The sequence below is a fragment of the Mizuhopecten yessoensis genome, unplaced genomic scaffold (genome assembly GCF_002113885.1).
Source record: "Mizuhopecten yessoensis strain PY_sf001 unplaced genomic scaffold, ASM211388v2 scaffold716313, whole genome shotgun sequence".
In the NCBI taxonomy this organism is placed as follows: domain Eukaryota; kingdom Metazoa; phylum Mollusca; class Bivalvia; order Pectinida; family Pectinidae; genus Mizuhopecten; species Mizuhopecten yessoensis.
In genome coordinates, this window is record NW_018480054.1 from 437,992 (window position 1) to 461,686 (window position 23,695).

At 39.2% G+C, this 23,695-nt stretch overlaps 1 protein-coding gene across 1 annotated transcript; it reads right to left on the reverse strand.

The window, feature by feature from the left end:
* Positions 1–8,037: 8,037 nt before the first annotated feature.
* LOC110442946 (tetratricopeptide repeat protein 36 homolog) lies at positions 8,038–22,341 on the reverse strand. Its single transcript, XM_021486837.1, has 4 exons — positions 22,191–22,341; positions 15,435–15,620; positions 13,001–13,102; positions 8,038–8,548 (listed from the first exon to the last, which is right to left on the reverse strand). Exons 1-4 carry the CDS (start codon positions 22,306–22,308, stop codon positions 8,394–8,396), a joined length of 561 nt encoding a protein of 186 aa, XP_021342512.1. The 5' UTR covers positions 22,309–22,341; the 3' UTR covers positions 8,038–8,393.
* Between the last annotated feature and the right edge of the window lie 1,354 nt (positions 22,342–23,695).

A 23,695-nucleotide genomic window follows, 5' to 3' on the forward strand; every position in this document is an offset into this window, starting at 1 on the left:
GTAGCCAATGTTGCCATTTTAATAATGTTGTCCTTATCCAGAATGTCAATGCGATACAAGATTTTGTAAGTTTGTATGACATCTCCTCTCAATCGTCGGAACTCTAGACTGGGGAGGCCCAACATACAAAGTCTCTCACTGTATGATTTTCCTTTTAGGAACGGTAGGCGTCTTGTTGCCCTGCGTTGGACATTTTCGATGGCAATTTGATCCTTTTTGAGCATTGGAGACCATATGCAGGTGGCATATTCCAAGTGTGGTCGCACTAAACTTTTATACAATTGAATAAACATGTCTTTGTTTATAAATGTAAATGACCATCTTCTTATCAATAGAAATAAACAGCGTAACAGTGTGGAATATATCTTAACCGAAAAAAAACCAGAACAAAACTTATCTCAACATCAAGGCGAAACAAGCGATCAAAAGAAAGAAGCGCCTGTGGAACAAATACCTTCATTGTAAAACAGATCAAAATTTCTTTAACTACACAGTGGCTAGGAACTACGTAGTATCAAGGATAAGGAACACTAGATACCAGTTTGAGAAGGACCTAGCTGCTAAAATCAAATCGAATCCAAAACGTTTTTGGAAATATGTCCGGTCTAAAACTAAAGCGGCAACTGTCACCAGTAGATTGTTAAATCAGGAAGGTCAATTTACCGAAACGGATGAGGAAACGGCTGAAGTCTTCAACAATTTTTTGCCAGCGTGTTTGTTCAAGACTCGAACGCACCAATTCCATATCTATCGCCAACAGTTTTACAAGAACATTTAACTGACATCACTTTTTCCGAGTCTGTTGTACTCATGGCAATTAAGGAGACAAATCCAAATAAAACACAGGAACCTGATAACATCCATCCACAACGTATAGCCAGGACTGCAAACTCCATTAAAAAGCCTTTGACGGTACTATACAACACATCGTCCAATGAAGGAAAGCTACCTAACCAATGGAAAACTGTGATTGTAAGGCCAATATTTAAAAAGGATCAAAAAAGGAACCAGGGAACCATCGACCAATAAGCTTTACTTCAGTTCCGTGGAAAATTCTCCAACGGTTCATAAGAAATGAAATATAAGATCATATGATCATTTTTCAAAACACTAGCATGGCTTTAGACCTGGACGATCATGTACTATTCAGCTCCTAGAAGTCCTTGAAGATTGGACACAAACCTTAGATCAAGGTAAACATATCGACGTGATATACTTGGATTTTGCCAAAGCATCTCGAAAAGGTCTCTCATCGTCTGCTACTATATAAATTCAAGTACTATGGCATACAAGGGAAAGAATTTTCTAAGTGACATGAAACAAGAAGTGGTAGTAAATGGAAAAATATCAAAAAGTAGGTCAGTCACCAGTGGGCTAGCTAGCTACCTCGGGGTAGTGTTCTAGGACCAATTTTATTTTTGATATATGCCAATGACATGTCTGAAGTAATCGATTGTACCATCAAACTCTTTGCGGACGATACAAAATTATACTCAAAATTCTCCAACAACGAAGATCGTAAACTTTTCAGGACAACATAGACAACATGTGTAAGTGGACCAACGACTGGTTGATGAAATTAAACACCAATAAGTGTAAGCACATGGAAATTGGAAAATTCAGGGGAAGTAACCACATCTACAATCTACATTTTCCAGATAATACAACTGAAATAGAGAAAGTCGAAAACGAGAAGGATCTTGGCGTCACCATAGACAATAAACTGAGATTTTCAGACCATGTGTTAACATAGCAGTTACAAAGGCTAACACAATCCTGGGTACTATCTTCCGTACTTTCACTTATATGGACGCAGTAATGTTTACACTATTGTACAAATCGCTCGTCAGACCACATTTAGAGTATGGAACACCTATATGGTCCCCAATCTTCATCAAAGACAAAATCTCCATTGAAAATGTACAAAGAAGGGCTACAAAACGGACTACTTACGCTCGAATATAGAAGGGAGAGAGCAGACCTCATCGAAATCTACAAAATCCTAAATAACATCAAAAATGTAGACAATGAAAATATGCGTAAACCGGCATCAAATATGGGGACAAGGGAGCATCCAAAAAGCTGTTCAATAAACCGTTTCGTCTTGAAGTAAATAAAAATGTCTTCAGTATTAGAAAAATAACAATATGGACCAGTCTACCGGAAGTGATTGCTACAGCAATGAACCTTAACAGCTTTAAAACATCATTGAACAACCATAACATTACCAACAGGTCCAAATTCCGGACCTCTATTTACAATTAATACCATGGACACCACATGTGTTTTATATGTGAACTAACAAATGCGAACTTTATATAGTAAGATATATTACACGCGTGTGACCATATATAGAGAACTGTTAGTCAAGTATATAATGTGTGAGTAACATAATCTATATACCGCCACAACTCATCTATGTGTGAGTAACATAATCTATACCGCCACAACTCATCTATGTGTGAGTAACATAATCTATACCGCCACAACTCATCTATGTGTGAGTAACATAATCTATACCGCCACAACTCATCTATGTGTGAGTAACATAATCTATACCGCCACAACTCATCTATGTGTGAGTAACATAATCTATACCGCCACAACTCATCTATGTGTGAGTAACATAATCTATACCGCCACAACTCATCTATGTGTGAGTAACATAATCTATACCGCCACAACTCATCTATGTGTGAGTAACATAATCTATACCGCCACAACTCATCTATGTGTGAGTAACATAATCTATACCGCCACAACTCATCTATGTGTGAGTAACATAATCTATACCGCCACAACTCATCTATGTGTGAGTAACATAATCTATACCGCCACAACTCATCTATGTGTGAGTAACATAATCTATACCGCCACAACTCATCTATGTGTGAGTAACATAATCTATACCGCCACAACTCATCTATGTGTGAGTAACATAATCTATACCGCCACAACTCATCTATGTGTGAGTAACATAATCTATACCGCCACAACTCATCTATGTGTGAGTAACATAATCTATACCGCCACAACTCATCTATGTGTGAGTAACATAATCTATACCGCCACAACTCATCTATGTGTGAGTAACATAATCTATACCGCCACAACTCATCTATGTGTGAGTAACATAATCTATACCGCCACAACTCATCTATGTGTGAGTAACATAATCTATACCGCCACAACTCATCTATGTGTGAGTAACATAATCTATACCGCCACAACTCATCTATGTGTGAGTAACATAATCTATACCGCCACAACTCATCTATGTGTGAGTAACATAATCTATACCGCCACAACTCATCTATGTGTGAGTAACATAATCTATACCGCCACAACTCATCTATGTGTGAGTAACATAATCTATACCGCCACAACTCATCTATGTGTGAGTAACATAATCTATACCGCCACAACTCATCTATGTGTGAGTAACATAATCTATACCGCCACAACTCATCTATGTGTGAGTAACATAATCTATACCGCCACAACTCATCTATGTGTGAGTAACATAATCTATATACCGCCACAACTCATCTATGTGTAAATAATGGACGTTTTATCAGTTTATGCGCAACCGGATGAAAATTATCAAATAGGTAAATGATATTGAATCAAGACATCTCCAAAAGCTTAAAAGCTAATACCATCTGATATTAGTGAAGCTCCTCCCCTTTACCGAGTACAAAACTAGATTCTGGTCTGCCAATGAAAATGCAACCGCACTGTACCTGTCAACAAGAAATGACACCGTGGTAAATAAACAAGAAATAAAAAGGGCTTTATTCAGCAAAATTGTTGCAAAAATTAAAAATAAACAGAATTCACCCTTACGAAACTTTGATTTTCATTTTGTAACAGGGAATTATATTAATCTAATTAAGTCCGTGTTGTGATAGAAAGTCACGTGACAATGAAACCTTGTGTTTTTCTATAGGGATGTTAATGTTGTAGGTTTAATATCAGAAGTAACATCATTTTTACATGTACAACAATCTCAATGTTGACCATTTCTCCTTCGGGTTCTGTAAATTTTAAGTCCTTAATTACTACCATAGGAGTCTGGAAAACGGCTGATGACGGGTATCTCCTGCTCTTCAGTTAACCGCCGGTCGATAAACACATGATGGAAAACATTCCATAATTGAAAGTCGTCCATGTTGTCAGATGCATCGTGTGCAAAGCTGGCCTTTGGTTTGGGATGCAGTCAGACATAGGTTGTGATGTTTTAGAGACAAGAGGCCCAGTATCGCTCACCTGAATATTTAAGCAATATTATTATAAGATTCTGTGCTTTTTGGTTCTTCTTCAGAAGTTGTTGGACATATTTTTCCCTGTGACCTTGTAAGTAGGTCAATGTCATTTTTCCTTCTCAAACTTTGTTAGCTCTATCCCAAAAAGCTACCAGCCAAATCTTATGAATCCATTCCTTTTGGTTCTTCAGAACAAATCCTTTGAAACGTTGTTGACCTCTGTGACCTTTAAAGAAGTTGAGGTCATTTTCATTTGCAAACTTTGGTGAGCTCTATCCCAGGAAGTGACCAGCCAAATATTATAAATGTATGTCTTTTGATTATTAAGTAAAAGTCGTTTGAAGTGTTTGACACATTTGACACATGTGACCTTGAAAGTAGGTCAAGGTCGTTTTCATTCCAAAACTTTGTTGGGCTCCATCCCAGGAAGCCACATCCAAATATGAAGATTCTATACTGTTTAGTTCAGAAGAAGAAGTGATTTGAAGCGTTCGACATATTTGACAACTGTGACCTTGAGAGTAGGTCAAGGTCATTTTCATTCTTAAACTTTGTCGGGCTCCATTCTAGGAAGCCATCAGCTAAATATGAAGATTTCATACTGTTTAGTTCTTCAGAAGTGGTTTGAAGCGTTTGACATATTTGACCGCTGTGACCTTGAAAGGTCAAAGAAATTTTCATTCTCAAACTTTGTTGGACTCTATCCCAGGAAGCCACCTGTCAAATATAAAAACTCTATACCTTTCAGTTCTTCAGAAGAAGTCGTTTGAAGAGTTTGACACATTTGACCCCTTGTGATCTTGAAAGTAGGTCAAGGTCATTTTCATTATCAAACTTTGTCGGGCTATATCCCAGGAAGCCACCTGTCAAATATAAACACTCTATACCTTTCTGTTCTTCAGAAGAAGTTGTTTGAAGAGTTTGACACATTTGACCCCTGTGACCTTGAAAGAAGGTCAAGGTCATTTTTATTCTCAAACTTTGTTAGTTCTATCCCAAAAAGCTACCAGCCAAATCTTATGAATCCATTCCTTTTGGTTCTTCAGAACAAATCCTTTGAAATGTTGTTGACCTCTGTGACCTTTAAAGTAGGTTGAGGTCATTTTCATTTGCAAACTTTGGTGAGCTCTATCCCAGGAAGTGACCAGCCAAATATTATAAATGTATGTCTTTTGATAATTCAGTAAAAGTCGTTTGAAGTGTTTGACACATTTGACACCTGTGACCTTGAAAGTAGGTCAAGGTCGTTTTCATTCCAAACCTTTTTTGGCCTCTATCTCAGGAAGCCAACAGCCAAATATGAATGTTCTATACATTTTGGTTCTTCAGGAGAAATCGTTTGAAGTGTTTGACACATTTGACCCCTGTGACCTTGAAAGTAGGTCAAAGTCATTTTCATTCCAAATTTTATTTTATGTATCGTACAAGTTAAGCAAGTAAGGTAATTTATTTGAATAAACTTTGTCTGTATGTTATCCTACCAAGCTGCAGTTAAAATGTAACTTCTTAAAGCCTTAATGACCTTTACCAGATCTTGTTTAAAGATTTTGAGGAAAGTGACCTACAGTGTAATCATAACATTTAAAAAAACATATGAATACCCCTTCATCCTAGCATGCTGCAAGCTAAATATCACCACCCCTGGCTTCTTGGTGAAGACATTTGACTCCTGGGACATTGGAATTTGGTCAAGGTCATCCATTTGAAAACAAATGATAGACCTTCACCTTAGCATGCGCATACCAAACATGATTTAGCATGTTTAATATGAAATTACCATTTTTAGAGATTTAAATTTTCGGTGTTATTCAGAACATGCTCTGTATCAGCAAATCAACTTTGACATGAATCCATAAACAGTCCCAATGTTACCATTGAAGAAAGATTAATGGTCAGAATATTAAATTCAGATACAAGATTTAATTGCTTCAATAAAGGGCCCACAGGGTTAGGGCCCACAGGGAGCATAGTTTACAAATACTGCAACAGTTACAAACACAAATCAGTTCAAACAAGATGTTCTCCAAGTTCCTTTTATTAATGCCACTTAATGCAAGATTGAAACAAAACAGAATATACATTATAAGAGCAATGTTGTAAAATGAGATGTAATAAAAACAACTTTGTTCTTATCCATTGTGCCCCCCTACCAATTAGAAATCCCCTTAAGGATCCCTGTACCACTGCAGAAAACTTAATTAAGTGTTGGAAACTTCTTTTTCTTGCATGACCATAGCTTTGATAAATCATTTCTGTAATGGTCTTTTATGAGAGATAAGAAAGATGCATAAAATATAATCAAAAACAATGTAAAAAAATCAGTGGAGCTGAACGGGATTCAACCCCTGGACTGCAGATTTGTATACCGTCTCTCTAACCGATTGAGCTACATGGTGGACAGAAGTGTCCTAGCCCAACTGTGCTACAGTTATAACCAGAGGGAAGTGGGATTACCGTGTATAGGAAAATACACAGTGCAGTGGGCAAGGAACCCTTTACTGGTAGCTTCAGAGTGTATACCCATTACCAGTTCTTGTGAAAAACAATCAATCACCCATATCCTCTACAATCTACTCCTCCCAATCAGTAAATATGTCCACCAGTAAAAAAATACAACACCATATTACAGTGCAACTACTTCATTAGTTCTGATAGTCTTGTTCCTCTGTTTACATATACAATGTACGTGGCGAGATTCTGTCTCCGAGCGGTTATTTTGCCCGTTAAGAGTTATATTAAAATTTATATACAGCTCTGTATTAGAATTTTCAAGGTACAATAACAATATTTTCAGCTATAACAATCTTATCATTTCACACATTTATATATGACCACCTGGCTAATTAACAACTGATAACAAGAGGTTCATTGGACCTGTATCGCTCACCTGGTTTTATATTTAAATCATTACAACTTAATGCATTAGTACATCTTTATATGAAATTTCCTCAAAACCAGACAAGATCTATGTTCTAACTCAACTGGGACCACAATATCTGACTTTCAACTAATCAGAGGCCTCCATTGAGTTGCCATGTTAACAGATTTTGAAATAAGTAATATGATATATTACAGGGTGTAATTAGACAATACTTTAATTGCCATTCAACTATAAGCTTTTATAAACCTAGAAACCAATTTTTAACAATTTATGAAAACTACACCATTGAATATGATAATCTAGCTGTACCATTTCTTATGACTGCAGGTGTCAAATCAACCTCATTCAATTAAGAAATGTTTGTTCTTCCTCAATAATGTTTTTGACCAAATTTTGTACAACCACTCAGGCAATTAGGGGGTATTAGCGTCTTAAAGCAAAATATTAGATAATTTTCCTCTTTGGGGCCTGGTCTTTCTAGCCCCAGGGGTCGAACCAGTCTCATTTTTTTAGGATATGATTGCCCTCCCCCAATGAAGTTTCAGAGCAAATTAGGTTGAAATCTTCTCTGGCGTTTAGGAGGAGATGCGTTTTAAAGCAAATTTAGCTAAGTTCCCCTTCAGGACCCCGCCCCCCCTGGCCTCAGGGATCAAACCAACCTCATTTATTTAAGAAATGATTGCCCTCGCCTAGTGATGCTTCAGACTAAATTTGGTTGAAATCCTCTCTGGCGTTTAGGAGGAGATGCGTTTTAAAGCAAATTTAGCTAAGTTCCCGTTCAGGGCCCCGCCCCCCCTGGCCTCAGGGATCAAACTAACCTCATTTATTTAAGAAATTATTGCCCTTCCCTAAATTTGGTTTAAATCCTCTTTGGCGTTTAGGAGGAGATAGGTTTAAAAGAAAAAGTTGACGACGGACGGACGACGACATAGGCAAGGCATAAGCTCACTATGGTCCTTTGGACCAGGCGAGCTAAAAACATAAGGCATAAAAGCAAACAAATTTGTTATGAATACAGTAACTTACTCAAAGGGAAACATGCATAGAAAAATAATTTTCCAAATTCTTCTGAATGTTGATTATTCTTTTTGTAAATTCTGTATCTGTATCCACATACCAACAATATAGAAATCATGTTATATGCATGTACTAACATTTAAAATATCTCAGTTGCCTTGTTTTTAACAACTGTCATTCACAATGCATATTTATGCAAAACACACCAGCCACAAGTTAATCTGATCCTTTCACGTTTCTCCCGTTTTGACTTTGCGCATGACCTCCGACAACATCTGATTACAGAGAGCAGCGTATGGGTTCATGGCTACCACTTGTTGTTTAGCAAACTGTCCTCCTAGTGCTCCGGCTCTCTTGAAATCTTCTAACGCCTTTTCCTCCTCCCCTGTAACCCAAATACAGGTATCAAACTAGTGGCAGTTCATCCCTGTAACCCAGATACAGGTATCAAACTAGTGGCAGTTCTCCCCTATAACCCAAATACAGGTATCGAACTAGTGGCAGTTCTCCGCTGTAACCCAAATACAGGTATCAAACTAGTGGCGGTTCATCCCTGTAACCCAGATACAGGTATCAAACCAGTGGCAGTTCTCCCATGTAAGCTACCACTTGTTGTTTAGCAAACTGTCCTCCTAGTGCTCCGGCTCTCTTGAAATCTTCAAACGCCTTTTCCTCCTCCCCTGTAACCCAAATACAGGTATCAAACCAGTGGCAGTTCTCCCCTGTAACCCAAATACAGGTGCTCCGGCTCTCTTGAAATCTTCTAACGCCTTTTCCTCCACCCCTGTAACCCAAATACAGGTATCAAACTAGGGGCAGTTCTCCCATGTAACCCAGATACAGGTATCAAACTAGTGGCAGGTCTCCCCTGTAACCCAAATAAAGGTATCAGACTAGTGGCAGTTCTCCCCTGTAACCCAAATAAAGGTATCAAACTAGTGGCAGTTCTCTTCTGTAACCCAGATACAGGTATCAAACTAGTGGCAGGTCTCCCCTGTAACCCAAATAAAGGTATCAGACTAGTGGCAGTTCTCCCCTGTAACCCAAATCCAGGTATCGAACTAGTGGCAGTTCTCCTCTGTACCCCAAATACAGGTATCAAACTAGTGGCAGTTCATCCCTGTAACCCAGATACAGGTATCAAACTAGTGGCAGGTCTCCCCTGTAACCCAAATAAAGGTATCAGACTAGTGGCAGTTCTCCCCTGTAACCCAAATCCAGGTATCGAACTAGTGGCAGTTCTCCTCTGTACCCCAAATACAGGTATCAAACTAGTGGCAGTTCATCCCTGTAACCCAGATACAGGTATCAAACCAGTGGCAGTTCTCCCATGTAAGCTACCACTTGTTGTTTAGCAAACTGTCCTCCTAGTGCTCCGGCTCTCTTGAAATCTTCTAACGCCTTTTCCTCCTCCCCTTTAACCCAAATACAGGTATCAAACTAGTGGCAGTTTTCCCCTGTAACCCAAATACAGGTATCAAACTAGGGGCAGTTCTACCCTGTAACCCAGATATAGGTATCAAACAAGTGGCAGGTCTCCCCTGTAACCCAGATACAGGTATCAAACCAGTGGCAGTTCTCCCCTGTAACCCAAATACAGGTCTCGAACTAGTGGCAGTTCTCCTCTGTAACCCAAATAAAGTTATCAAACTAGTGGCAGTTCTCCCCTGTAACCCAAATCCAGGTATCGAACTAGTGGCAGTTCTCCTCTGTAACCCAAATACAGGTATCAAACTCGTGGTAACCCAAATACAGGTATCGAACTAGTGGCAGTTCTCCTCTGTAACCCAAATACAGGTATCAAACTCGTGGTAACCCAAATACAGGTATCGAACTAGTGGCATTTCTCCCCTGTAACCCAGATACAGGTATCAAACCAGTGGCAGTTCTCCCCTGTAACCCAAATACAGGTATCGAACTAGTGGCAGTTCTCCTCTGTACCCCAAATACAGGTATCAAACTAGTGGCAGTTTTCCCCTGTAACCCAAATACAGGTATCAAACTATTGCTAGTGGCAGTTCTCCCCTGTAAACCAAATACAGGCATCAAACTAGTGGCAGTTCTCCTCTGTAACCCAGATACAGGTATCAAACTCGCGGCAGTTCTCCTCTGTAACCCAAATACAGGTATCAACCTAGTGGCAGTTCTCCCCTGTAACCCAGATATAGGTATCAAACAGGTGGCAGCTCTCCCCTGTAACCCAGATACAGGAATCAAACTAGTGGCAGTTCTCCCCTGTAACCTAGTGGCAGTTCTCCCCTGTAACCCAGATATCGGTATCAAACAAGTGGCAGCTCTCCCCTGTAACCCAACAGGTATCGAACTAGTGGCAGTTCTCCTCTGTACCCCAAATACAGGTATCAAACTAGTGGCAGTTCATCCCTGTAACCCAGATACAGGTATCAAACTAGTGGCAGTTCTCCCCTGTAACCCAGATACAGGTATCAAACTAGGTGCAGTTCTCCTCTGTAACCCAGATACAGGTATCAAACTAGCGGCAGTTCTCCTCTGTAACCCAAATACAGGTATCAAACTAGTGGCAGTTCTCCCCTGTAACCCAGATATAGGTATCAAACAAGTGGCAGCTCTCCCCTGTAACCCAGATACAGGTATCAAACTAGTGGCAGTTCTCCTCTGTAACCCAGATACAGGTATCAAACTAGTGGTAGTTCTCCCATGTAACCCAGATACAGGTATCAAACTAGTGGCAGTTCTCCTCTGTAACCCAAATACAGGTATCAAACTAGTGGCAGTTCTCTTCTGTAACCCAAATACAGGTATCAAACTAATGGCAGTTCTCCTCTGTAACCCAAATACAGGTATTAAACTAGTGGCAGTTCTCTGCTGTAACCCAAATACAGTTATCAAACTAGTGGCAGGTCTCCCCTGTAACCCAAATAAAGGAATCAACCTAGTGGCAGTTCTCCTCTGTATCCCAAATACAGGTATCAAATTAGAGACAGTTCTCTTCTGTAACTCAAATACAGGTATCAAATTAGAGACAGTTCTCTTCTGTAACCCAGCTACAGGTATCAAACTAGCGCCAGTTCCCCCCTGTAACCCAGATACAGGAATCAAACTAGTGGCAGTTTTTTTTTGTAACCCAAATACAGGAGAGAAATAGGGGAGAATAGAATTATTTTGGGACTTACTCCACGTTGGTTTATACCAGGGAAATGGTATCAAACTAGTGGCAGCTCTCTTCTGTAACCCAAATACAGATATCAAACTAGTGGCAGTTTTTTTTTGTAACCCAAATACAGGAGAGAAATAGGGGAGAATAGAATTATTTTGGGACTTACTCCACGTTGGTTTATACCAGGGAAATGGTATCAAACTAGTGGCAGTTTTTTTTTGTAACCCAAATACAGGAATCAAACTAGTGGCAGTTCTTCCCTGTAACCCAGATACAGGTATCAAACAAGTGGCAGTTCTCCCCTGTAGCCCAGATACAGGTATCAAACTAATGGCAGTTCTCCTCTGTAACCCCAATACAGGTATCAAACTGGTGGCAGTTCTCTCCTGTAACCCAAATACAAGTATCAAACTAGTGGCAGGTCTCCCCTGTAACCCAAATACAGTTATCAAACTAGTGGCAGATCTCCCCTGTAACCCAAATAAAGGAATCAACCTAGTGGCAGTTCTCCTCTGTAACCCCAATACAGGTATCAAACTAACGGCAGATCTACACTGTAACCGAAATACAGGAATCAAACTAATGGCAGTTCTCCCCTGTACCCCAAATACAGGTATCAACCTAGTGGCAGTTATCCCCTGTAACCCAAATACAAGTATCAAACTAGTGGCAGTTCTCCCCTGTAACCCAAATACAGGTGAGAAATAGGGGAGAATAGCATTATTTTGGGACTTACTCCACGTTGGTTTATACCAGGGAAATAATCATTGGATTTAACTTGTGCGCGTACATTGTCATGGGATTTACACCTTATTCTGATGGAGATATATTAGTGGAGTGACGTGAGATTGAGTGTTTGATTCCGAGTGGACTTTGTGTGAAACTACCTGATATCATCGATGTGTAAATAAAATTATGTGAACTTGATATAGTTTGTTTGAGTTATCCCTGCCGTAGTCGACTTCCATCCCGGACTTATAGACATAGCTACCCCACCCCGGGATCCGGGGAGGAAACGCTTCACATGTACTGCAAAATTGGAAATCATTGTGATGTTAACTTTTTTTTTTCCAATTTTAGTGTTGAGTAAATTATTGCAAAATATCTACATATGAATACAAATAGATATGGTTTATATATTAATTATTGATACACATACAACAAATATAGAATATGTTGATTTCATAACCATTGAAAACAGGAAAATTTCCATACCAAGATCAGCTTAAAGAGTCGCAACAACACCATTGTCTACACACAAGGATTTCCTCTTTTACGGTATTCAGACTGTCTACTGACACACAGGTGAACAATTCTTTATCATACCAATGAATTCAGGTATAGAGGTTTTTATTACCTGAGTTTTTTCAAACAACAAGTACTAACAGGAATGGTTACAAATGTCCCCAAAACTATTTTTGTGAAAGTAATTGATGTGTCGCAGACTATCTCCCAAGAATCACTTCCACAATGTATGAGGAAAGTTTGCCCTACAGAACATAAGTTACCTTATAACCACAACTGTGTCAGCCAATCAGAGGCCACAGTGGCCATTTTTGTTATTTAGTTTCTGTTAAAAAAGTAAAGAGTGACATTGGAAAACTTACGACACTACTGATCATCTCTTTATTTGGGGACGTACTATACAGATGCATTGTGCTGTGAACTTTAATTAATTGATATCATCATGAAGTGACATACCTTCTAGTTTGAATATGAGTCCTCGCTGCGTAAAGGCCTGGCAAGCAGCAGACCCCTGTCCTTCACTGAGCTCTATAGCCGTGTGCAAGTCCTGGAGGGCACCTACAACATAACTATACGGTGCTACAGCAGTGCCTACATAAATAACGACTGCTTGCCAGGCAAAATCTAACTCAAGTTACTTGTTAGTTAATTTTAAGTAGAAAACTTACAAAGTTTTCCTAACTTACAGTTTTGCTGTTGTGGAAAATTTATGAATAAAATTTTGATTTAGAAAAAGAATAATTCAATAAGATTGGACTTTTTTTTTTATTATTTTATATGTCTGGAAAACTTTTTATACATACAAAACCAGACTTCATGATATATACTAAAAACAACCTCTTAATAAATCACAGAACTGATCTTGAAACTGAAGACATGGAACTTGTCATCCTAGAAATTAACACTTCTAACAAAAAAATACTTCTCTGCTGCCTTTATAGACCTCCTAATACAAAAATAGATTACTGGAATAAACTTGATAACATTTTGGATACTCTTTCTAATACTCATCTTAATATCATTATTACTGGTGACATAAATGTTGACCTTATAACAATGAAACCTAATTCACATCTTGCAAGGTTAATTACTAAATATCACTTAACAAACTTAATACAATCACCGACACGTATTACAAACACTACTGCTACGCTAATTGATGTATTTATTATTGATAATGTTAACATTTTTAACTCAACACAAGTACTTTCCATTCTGTGTAGTGATCACTGCCCCATTCTTGCTAACATTTGTTTTAAAACACTAAAAGTAAACCATTCAAGAAACCTATATATAAGTTCAATGAAGCTAATTGGGATGCTATTAATAATGAACTACTTAGTAATGATTGGGATTCCATAGTTAATAACACTACTAGCATTAATGAAATATATTCCACTGTTATAAACAAAATAAACTCTGCTACTAACTCCCATATACCTCATAAAACAATTACTATCCATCCTGATGACAAACCTTGGATGACTGGTGAAATTCAGCATAAATTGAGACATAAGAATAGTTTACATAGAATAGCTAAAAATAAAAATAGGGAACAAGATTGGGCAAAATTTAGAACTTATCGCAATGACACTATAACACTTATTCGGCAGTCCAAAGAAAATTACTTTAAGAAACTACAAAATTGTCTTGCTGACAAATCAGTGCATCCAAGAAAATGGTGGCAGATAGCGAAATCTATAGGAAAATGACTAACACTAGCACTAATTCTTATCCTCTGAAATATAACCATAAGATTGTAATCCATCCACAAGATAAAGCTGAAGCACTAAATAACTTCTTTACCACCATTGCCTCTGATATTACTGATAACTAACCTACCTGACTTACCTCCCTTATGTCCATTTGAATTTTCTAATTTCAACATAACTGAACAAGATATAACTGACCAATTTGACATTCTTAATAAAAACAAACCAGCTGGTCCTGATGATATTTTACCTATGATTGTGAAGAACATTTCTTCTTCTTTAGTGTACCCACTAAACTATCATGATCTATTAGAGAAATACCCGATGTACTAAAAACTGCTAATGTTACTGCTCTCTATAAAGGTAAAGGAGATATCAGTGATCTCAATAATTATAGACCTATTGCCATTACATCCATTTTATCAAAATGTTAGAAAAATATATTTTTAATATACGTTTAATTATATTTCAAGTCACAATATGTTAAGTGTATATCAGTCAGGATTTCAACCCAAAGACTCAACTACTAATCAACTAGCTGATATCTATAATTTTATAAGTAGTAATTTAGACCAAGGTAAAGATTTGCGTTATATCAATGTTTCATCACAAGTGGGTTACATCAATGTTTCATCACAAGTGGGTTATATATCAATGTTTCATCACAAGTGGGTGATATCAATGTTTCATCACAAGTGGGTTATACTAATGTTTCATCACAAGTGGGTTATATCAATGTTTCATCACAAGTGGGTTATATATCAATGTTTCATCACAAGTGGGTTATACTAATGTTACATCATCATATAAATACATTGTCTTGTCTGCATCTATGACCCTCAAATAAATACAATAATCAAACTTTGATGTTTCAAACTTTGTGGGACCAGCAGGTAAAATTTAAAACATCAAGACTTGATTGTAGTTTGAAACAGAGAGAAGGTGGACTTGTAAAAGTTTGATTCCTAAAAGGAATATCAGTAGTGTTATATAACGGAAAAAAAATCTGGACTTTGCTGTAAGTTTGACACATCAAGTCTATGTTCAATTCATTGAAGTTTGACTGTAATTAATCTTGTCTAGTGTATTATAATAGACAACAAAACTATGCCCCACCTCATCTGTTGTATCTTATGCCTTGTTCTGTATGTAAACCTTTATTGGCTTATATCACTGACCTTGTACATCTCCTTTAAGTCTGAGTGCCTGGGCCCTGTTATTATATCCTGACCCTCGGGTGGGACACACCTGTATGGCGAGCCCAAACTTGCTCAGGGCCAGCTCCAGATCCCCAGCCTCTGCAGCAGTAACACCATCTGCCTCATACTGCTTCGCTTCTTTTACTTCATCAGTCTCTACTTCCTCTGAAATAGTTTGCAGTCAGGAATTTCATGTACATATGCATCTTTTCATTTTAATTCAAACTATTTTGGTGTATCCTGAAAATAGTACACAGCTCAGTAAAAGTTTTGTATTTTAGTTGGTACAATAGGGTTACAAATTCTGTATACCCAGGTAATGTGTTTCTTGTGCCTTTGTTTTACTTACTGTATACATCTCATAACATATCAGTACAACACTCAAAGCTATGTGGGTTGACTTAACTAAAGGTTAAACATTTCAAGCTGGTACCATGAGAACAATAGATGATACAATCTTATGGTATTGTTTTAATTATCATTGATGAGAGCAAACAAGCCAGGCCACCTCTATTGAGTTTGACAAAGTAATGTGTACCTTGCACTTTGGACAGCTGGAAAAGTCATTCTAGATGTTTTCACTAACGAATGCTGTATATGACGCAAACACTTATTTTTCTGATTATCTTATTCAAGTTACCACTGTTTGCACTGTCTTTCTGGTCATTTGATAGCCGCGGCTAGTGGGACTGCCTTTTGTTGATTTCTTCAATAATGTGCTTGGGTTTGCGCATTATTTATATTATTTCTAAAAATTTCTCATTGTCCTATTTACATACATACACTTGTTCACATTTTGTTTTTGTTCTTATCTTATCAGTTATTTGATGTACTGCACTGTTAGATTAGCGAGTATCCCCTCTAAATCTACGGCATTTCTCCAATTTCAATTCTAGTTCTGGTGTTCTAGTCATCCTAGCTCGATTTTCCTCTGGCCCTGACACCAGACTTACACATTTTGACATCTATCTGTCAAAATGTCTAAGTCTAGTGTCAGGGCCAGAGGAAACTCAGGCTATGGCCATGGTCATCCATCATTGTTTCTTGTTAGGATGCTATTTCTAGTTTTGGGATTAGCGGATATATGGCATATAATTGTAGTGGAGATATCGTATGTGTTATGAAATGATATAAAATTTTAATTTCTGCCATGCCACTAATGGTGGTGGTGGGAGGGAGGGGGGGGAGGGGTCGGGGTCATATATCATGGTAAAATAGGGGAAATCAAATTTCCTCATTCCTTTTTTTCAAACCCCCAAGCGGTGTGAAGCGCCGTCGGGGTTTGATCTGTAAACACTTTGTCCACTTCCGGTGCTTCCCCATGCGTGAATGCCTTCTGGGAAATTGAGGCCGCATACTGTCTACAAAAATATGGTGGTAAACCTTACGGTATCGGTATTCAGTAGTTTTCTAGTGAAATATCATGAATTCTCCATCTGATAAACACATATGTTTATTGCAGTTAAGATAAACGAAATATTATATATTCGCAAGTAAAAATGTCCCTCTTAATATTGTCCAATCTGAACGGTACATTATATTCTCTGCGTAAAATTACCAGATAATACTAGCAAACGGCAAAATTGCAATGAAAACCCATTCAAAATGGCGCTCTGTATTGTTGTCAAGCGTGACGTCATTATAACCTGGCGTTAAAAACTACGTTACACATTCCCGCGCTTTTCTGATGAAGCAATATTTGCGCCTCATGACGTGAAATATGTAAAAACTAGAAAATTTCATGGTTTTCCCGTTTAATACGATATATTTATTTCATTTGTATAAAACGAATGTGATAACAGCCAAAAAACCAACGTTGGGACAAAATGTGTCTTCGTCTCGAGAAGTAACAATTATTATTCAAACGGGCAGGGGCTACGATTGACGCTTTAACCTAAAAGACGGTTGATCTTGAAGTTGATGTTTTATCCAAAATAGTCAAATAGGTACATTGACGAAAGAAATATTTGCAAAAATCGCTGCAATTTGAAAGGATAAAAGATATTTTTATGTAAATCATCTTCATGTCCCGGCTTTTCTCTCTCAGAAGATGGTGTTATTACCAAATCGTTGACATTTAACGTTAGGCCTAAACGTGCAGTTGAAACTGTACATTTGCGTGCTGTGGGACAATTATTAATTGACAAAAGTGCAAAATGTAAGGATTGTTGTGTCGACGGTCTGTTGACATTGTGTCATCCGGGCTTCTACGGTAAGTAAGACGCCAGGGACCCCGTGCTGCTTGAGTGAGTATTCCCTGACCCCAACTCTCTTCCTTCCAGGACTCCAGACTATACGGACGGCTTATTGTGCTCTGCATATTGTAGACATTGTAACCCCTTAGTCCTACAGTGTGCTCTACTTATAGTAGTGACAGTTTCTCGGTGACCTCGCATATTGTTGGGTACCGTGCCAGATACATATTTACTAGTATGGTGAGCTATATTACTTGACCTGACCTGTCCAGCGACATTATGATATAGTCAACCATGTGACGGCTTGCAAGACCAAGACAGAAGGTAATTATTACTTCATTGGTGTCAGAAGTGCTAGGATAGCATTGCCTTTTAGTGTGGAATTTATTCGCGCTGTATTTCTGATAATTCAACAGCTTTGAGTCAGAATTTTTCTGATTTTTACCTGTTGTAGTAGTCACGTGGTCACGCGGTTTTCATTCCGATATTTGTATCAGATATCCGGAAATTACGGCAGTTATTTTGGAAAGAGAGGGAAAAAACTGACAACATTTTAAAAGAACATTAATTAATAAAAACAACATGGCCCAACACTGTTTGATAAATATCAACACTGCAACAGAAATGGAAATGAGGCAACTTCCAGGCATAGGGCCTAGGAGGGCTGCCAGAATTATGGAAATTCGGGAACAATTTGGGTTCATTTCAATGCCCCAGTTTACATCAGTTTTTGGTGGGAGGAGGATGGACAGGGACCTAATAAATCTTATAGATTTTGAGGACAATATCCCTGTGCCGGACAGCCAACATTCTGAGTCACAGAATTTAAGAGATCTGCTAGGACATGTACCATCAGATATGGGTGCTACCACACCCCAACAAGGGACAGATGACCTAGCAGCCCCACCAGTAAGGGAACGGCAGATGTTACGTTCAGTACCGGGTGAACCCCCATATACAGCCCGAATACGGACCCCTACCCGTGTTGCCTCACCCCATGTTGCCCAACCCGTTGCACACACCACTAAACCTGGTGCAGGTAAGGAGGCTGATACCTATTGCCCTGATGTGGACAACAGCACTGACCCATGGTCATCAACAAATCTACAGGGTAAGCAGCCAAGACCTGCACGAGAACAGAACCCATACATGGCTGATTTCCCCCAGGTTCCATACCAAAATTTATCAAGGGACGAGGGAGCCAGGTATAAGGTTCTGTCTAAACATGGTGTTAAACAGGAGATGGTGGAGCACAGCACAGCTGAATCTGGATATTCGTATGTATCAGGTTCCTCCAGGATGCATGAAATGTATCAAGAGCTGATACGTATGCGAAGCAGTTTAGCCGTTGAGGACAAGTACCAGCCCAGTTGTCCATCAAGTCCAACTGTTTACCAGGACATGCCAGTGAGAAGTCCGAGGAACCTTGACAAAGGCAAGCACCGACACTATACATCAAGTCAGTGCTCCAGGTCGTCAAGGTCACCGGATATGGTTCCTACTCATAGGAAACATACAGAGGCTCCTGGTACACAGATGGTATCATCTAGGCATAGAGACCACCAAAGGTCACAGGACAACACTGATGGCCGAGGTTTGGTATCGGACCGGACACGAGGGAAACCTTATGAGGGAAAACACAGGGGTAGCCATCATAAATACAGAACCCCTTCAAGGTCACCCTCGCCCTCGGAGTCATTATATGACTCGAGGTCAAAATCTAGGTCGAGGCCATCAGGGAGGTATGCTGGGAGGTCCTCAAGGACACCATCAAGGGACAGACATGGCCGTAGACACAGTCCTTATAGGACAGGATACAGCTCTTATAGGGCTAAATCTCATCACGGTCATAGAAACAGGAAGGATAGGTCGCATGCCCGACGTCGACATGGACAACGTCATCATGATAGTGAGGGGAGAGGTAGGTCAAGGTTTTACTTTGATTCCTCTGATTCCTCCAGTGACGGCGACTACTCTGAGGACTACCATGAAGGGGAAATCCGATGAAATTACCCAAAAATCTGAAGTTTGATGGTAAAACTAATTGGCTGTCATTCAAGCAGAAGTTTGACAGCTACAGACACGTCCTCGAATGGTCACACAGTCAGTGTCGGGATTATCTTGGATGGGCATTAGAAGGAAAGGCGTTGGACTACTTCACCCTAGTCACAAAGATGGGAAGCTGCCATTCTTTCCGGGAAATCATGCGTAAGCTGGAGACTTGTTTTTGCGCCAAAGAATTAACAGAGACGGCCAGGATACAATTTCAGCAGGCCAATCAAAGCCAAGACGAGCCCTTAGATGAATGGGCAGATAGAGTCATGACTCTAGCCACTCCAGCTTTCCGCCACCTACCGGAAAAATATGGCTGTACTGAAGCTATTGCGAAGTACTGTCAAGGAGCCACAGACAAGGAAGCAGGTAAACATGCCTGTCTGGGCCATCCAAGATCAATGGAGGATGCGACTAATCTGATGAAACACTTTCAGTATGTCAGTCAAGCTGTGGACAATAAAAAGGGTAAGCGCAAAGATCAAGATGTTACTGGAAACGTCAATGCAGTATCTGCGAGCGACTCCAGAATGGAAGAGATGATAGAGAAGGCTGTCAACAAGCTTGCAGAGAAACTGGGCTGAACGAAAGTACAAGACAGCCAGTGATAAACCCGCTTACAACAAAGATCAGAAGTCCATGGTTTGAGGTAGAATGCTGTAGCCGCATGGTAAGTATAAACCAGTTAGCCATGTCAGAACGTGACACCGAGACAGTAGCTAACTGGCCAGTTCAATAATTGGAAGGATGTAGGGAGGTTTCTCGGCTGGGGGAATTACCACCGGACTATCGTGAAAAGTTTTGCCGAGTTATCTCAACCCTTGTATAGTCTTACTGGAAAAAACAAGTTCCATTGGGGAGATGTGCAGCAGAACGCCTTTGAATCATTACGCAAGGTGTTGACTTTCAAGTTTAAGAGGGGGAGGAGAAGGTTATTGCTTATAGTAGTTTCTCTCTAACCCCAGAGCAGAAGAAATAGTGCACTCCCCGAAGGAGTTTCTCAGTATGGTGAGATTTACAAGACAGTTTACCGTTAGGACAGACCACTCTAGTTTAACTTGTCTACTACGGTTTAAAGACCCACAGGAACAGTTGGCACGGTGGATGGTCCATCCTATGTTGCCGGGATCAGACCCGAGAAGTTACCCTGTGGAGGCTGTAGTTATTGTCAGCATGCAGACAAATAAGGGGACGAGTTTGCTATAGAAGTGGAGGACATTAAGAACCTGACGGACAGTTCTCCTTGCGTGGACCAGAGTTTCCAGTCCTGTAGGATTGTTGTGGCCACATTGAAACGTAACCCGCAAGGCCAGAAGGGGGAAATCCTAGGGAGTGTCCTGAGCTTATAGGTCAGGTGAACTGCCGTAAGGAGCCCTCTGTGGACAGTATACTTAACCCTCATGCCAGGGGTCGATTTTCCGTGAGTGGTTTAAGTTCTCTTGTATACCCTCAGGGTATGCATGCCAGTTAGACCCAATCCTCTCAGTTTGAAGGTCAACCGGCTTGGGAAAACATCAGGATAGCACAGTTTCCCAGGTCACTCTTGGCTACGGACACCCTGATTGTGGTAGCCATGACAGCCGGCCGACAACTGAGCCAGTACTGGAGGCTTTGTCTCCAGACAGTTTGTCCACTTTATCAGTGGAAGTGAGAGTTAATGAATCAAGTTCTGATGTTGAGTTCCAGGACAGTCAGTTTCACGTGAAAAGGTGTACCGTTCAGGATCAGATACCTGACGGACGGTACGGAACCTGAGCAAGGGGAATTACATCTTGCTTCTCCTGAAACTGAATATTACTGGTTGAACCGGCAGTTGTTTCTAATTCCATGTTTCATGGAGCAGCAACCAGTAATAGAACATGTTGTTAAAAACACAGGCTTATAGTTTGTGGGAACTTTGATTAAGGATCGGGATATTCGCCAATTCAAGACCTCCCAGAACAAAGGACTTTCATTATAAGGTTGGGAGGAATGTTGTGTCGACGGTCTGTTGACATTACGTCATCCGGGCTTCTACGGTAAGTAAGACGCCAGGGACCCCGTGCTGCTTGAGTGAGTATTCCCTGACCCCAACTCTCTTCCTTCCAGGACTCCAGACTGTACGGACGGCTTATTGTGCTCTGCATATTGTAGACATTGTAACCCCTTAGTCCTACAGTGTGCTCTACTTATAGTAGTGACAGTTTCTCGGTGACCTCGCATATTGTTGGGTACCGTGCCAGATACATATATGGTGAGCTATATTACTTGACCTGACCTGTCCAGCGACATTATGATATAGTCAACCATGTGACGGCTTGCAAGACCAAGACAGAAGGTAATTATTACTTCAGGATATTGAGCGTGAACGGAATACTCTGAACGACAAAATAATGCCATTAACAATTTATATAATTATAAATAGATAGATTCAAGGATGCAGGATTTGTTCCCTCGTGTTTGATGGACTGTCAGTAACCAGTTAAGCTGCATTTTCTTGTTATGTTACCTGAACATGGGGCAACTTCATCGGCAGTTTCTTCAACTACATCGCCATATGGGAGGTTTGGATTAAATATTCTATTTAAAACGGCGTTGTCGTGTGTTGAAATCGTGCCCGAGGTCATTGTAGCTACTTTCTTTTTCAATTTAAGCGTCTCCTGGACAATATCAAACGTTTTTGTGATGTCAAAATAGGGCGAGTACAAAACCCGGAATGCACTCAGACGTGATGAGATTTTTGATGAATTTTCGTATTTATTAGACGATATCTCCCTTAATATATAACTGTGTTTTATTCAGAGACAAGCATAGGAAAGACAATTGTATATTCGTTACAATGGTATAAGAATGATTAGCAATATTTAAAATCAGATGCAAAAGTGGTGGCCGGAATGAATCACTATGAAATAAAAATGGCAATATTTTCAAATATTTTCGTTAATAATAATAATAATAATATTGATTCAGGTAAAAGGCAGACATTACACGTATATCACATTTTACAAACTGGACATAAATATATATTATCACATATGTTATTTATAGGTTATTTATTCCATATAACTAGTAATCAATCAGAGTGTTAAAAACTGGATTGGATTCGATCAATGACCCATAATGCCACATTGTGGCTTAATTCCAATAGGGTCCCTTAGATATAAATAAATCAATTCAATTCACAAAATAATTACATAATTATATAATACCTATTGATAATTTGATAAGAGTCTAAGACACAATCTTTTGTGAAAAAAAATAATATGTTACAAATAACCTATATTGTCTCGTATCTGATCTTGATGCCATGGCATTCTGGAGAGCAGGTGATCGGGAGACTTATACAATAAGACACTTGTGCCATAGGCTAAAATCAACAAAATAGTGCTGGTAATTGAAAGATATAAGATATGAAGTGATTATCCATATATTTGTACTTTAACAATTAAGTAGTATTAACTTAACATGCTACTTGCCAAAGGCCTGGTGGTTGGGCCAATCCCTACCGACCAAACTCTCCGACTGCTTATACATTGTACAGTAATTGATTGCCATGTACCGGTATATAACTTAAATAAGATGTTCAGATTACATATTTGCATAGCTTAATTACATAAAAAAATGGAATTCATTCATTCATATCTTTATTCCTCCAAACATGAAGAGTTATATGAAATACATATTTTAAATAAACATTAGATATATGAACATTAAAACAATTACAAAATAAAGTATTATGACTGAAAAAAATAAGCTGGTTGAATGATTCAAACTCATATTTAACGATTGCATAGCCTTCAACCAGTATAGCTTGAAGTGCAGTCATTTATTTTCGCTAAACCAACCAAAACTGCATGTTCCAGCAGGATGTTGTTCCCGTAGATAAACTAGAAATGTTTGGGGTTTTTTATGCAAGAAAGTTAGGTGGGGTCGACACTTCGACATCGAGAGCTTTCCTCCCTTCTCGAATATACCGAAAGTCGATCTAAATCCCTAAAACATGTAAAATTACTC

Excerpts from the sequence above, each read along its gene's own strand:
- LOC110442946 (XM_021486837.1), bottom strand. The coding sequence starts at position 22,308 with ATGACCTCGGGCACGATTTCAACACACGACAACGCCGTTTTAAATAGA. Across the intron at positions 15,621-22,190 it reads TGAAGTTGCCCCATGTTCAG|AGGAAGTAGAGACTGATGAA; the intron begins GTAACATAACAA and ends AAACTATTTCAG. Across the intron at positions 8,549-13,000 it reads ACTCATATTCAAACTAGAAG|GGGAGGAGGAAAAGGCGTTA; the intron begins GTATGTCACTTC and ends TTTGGGTTACAG.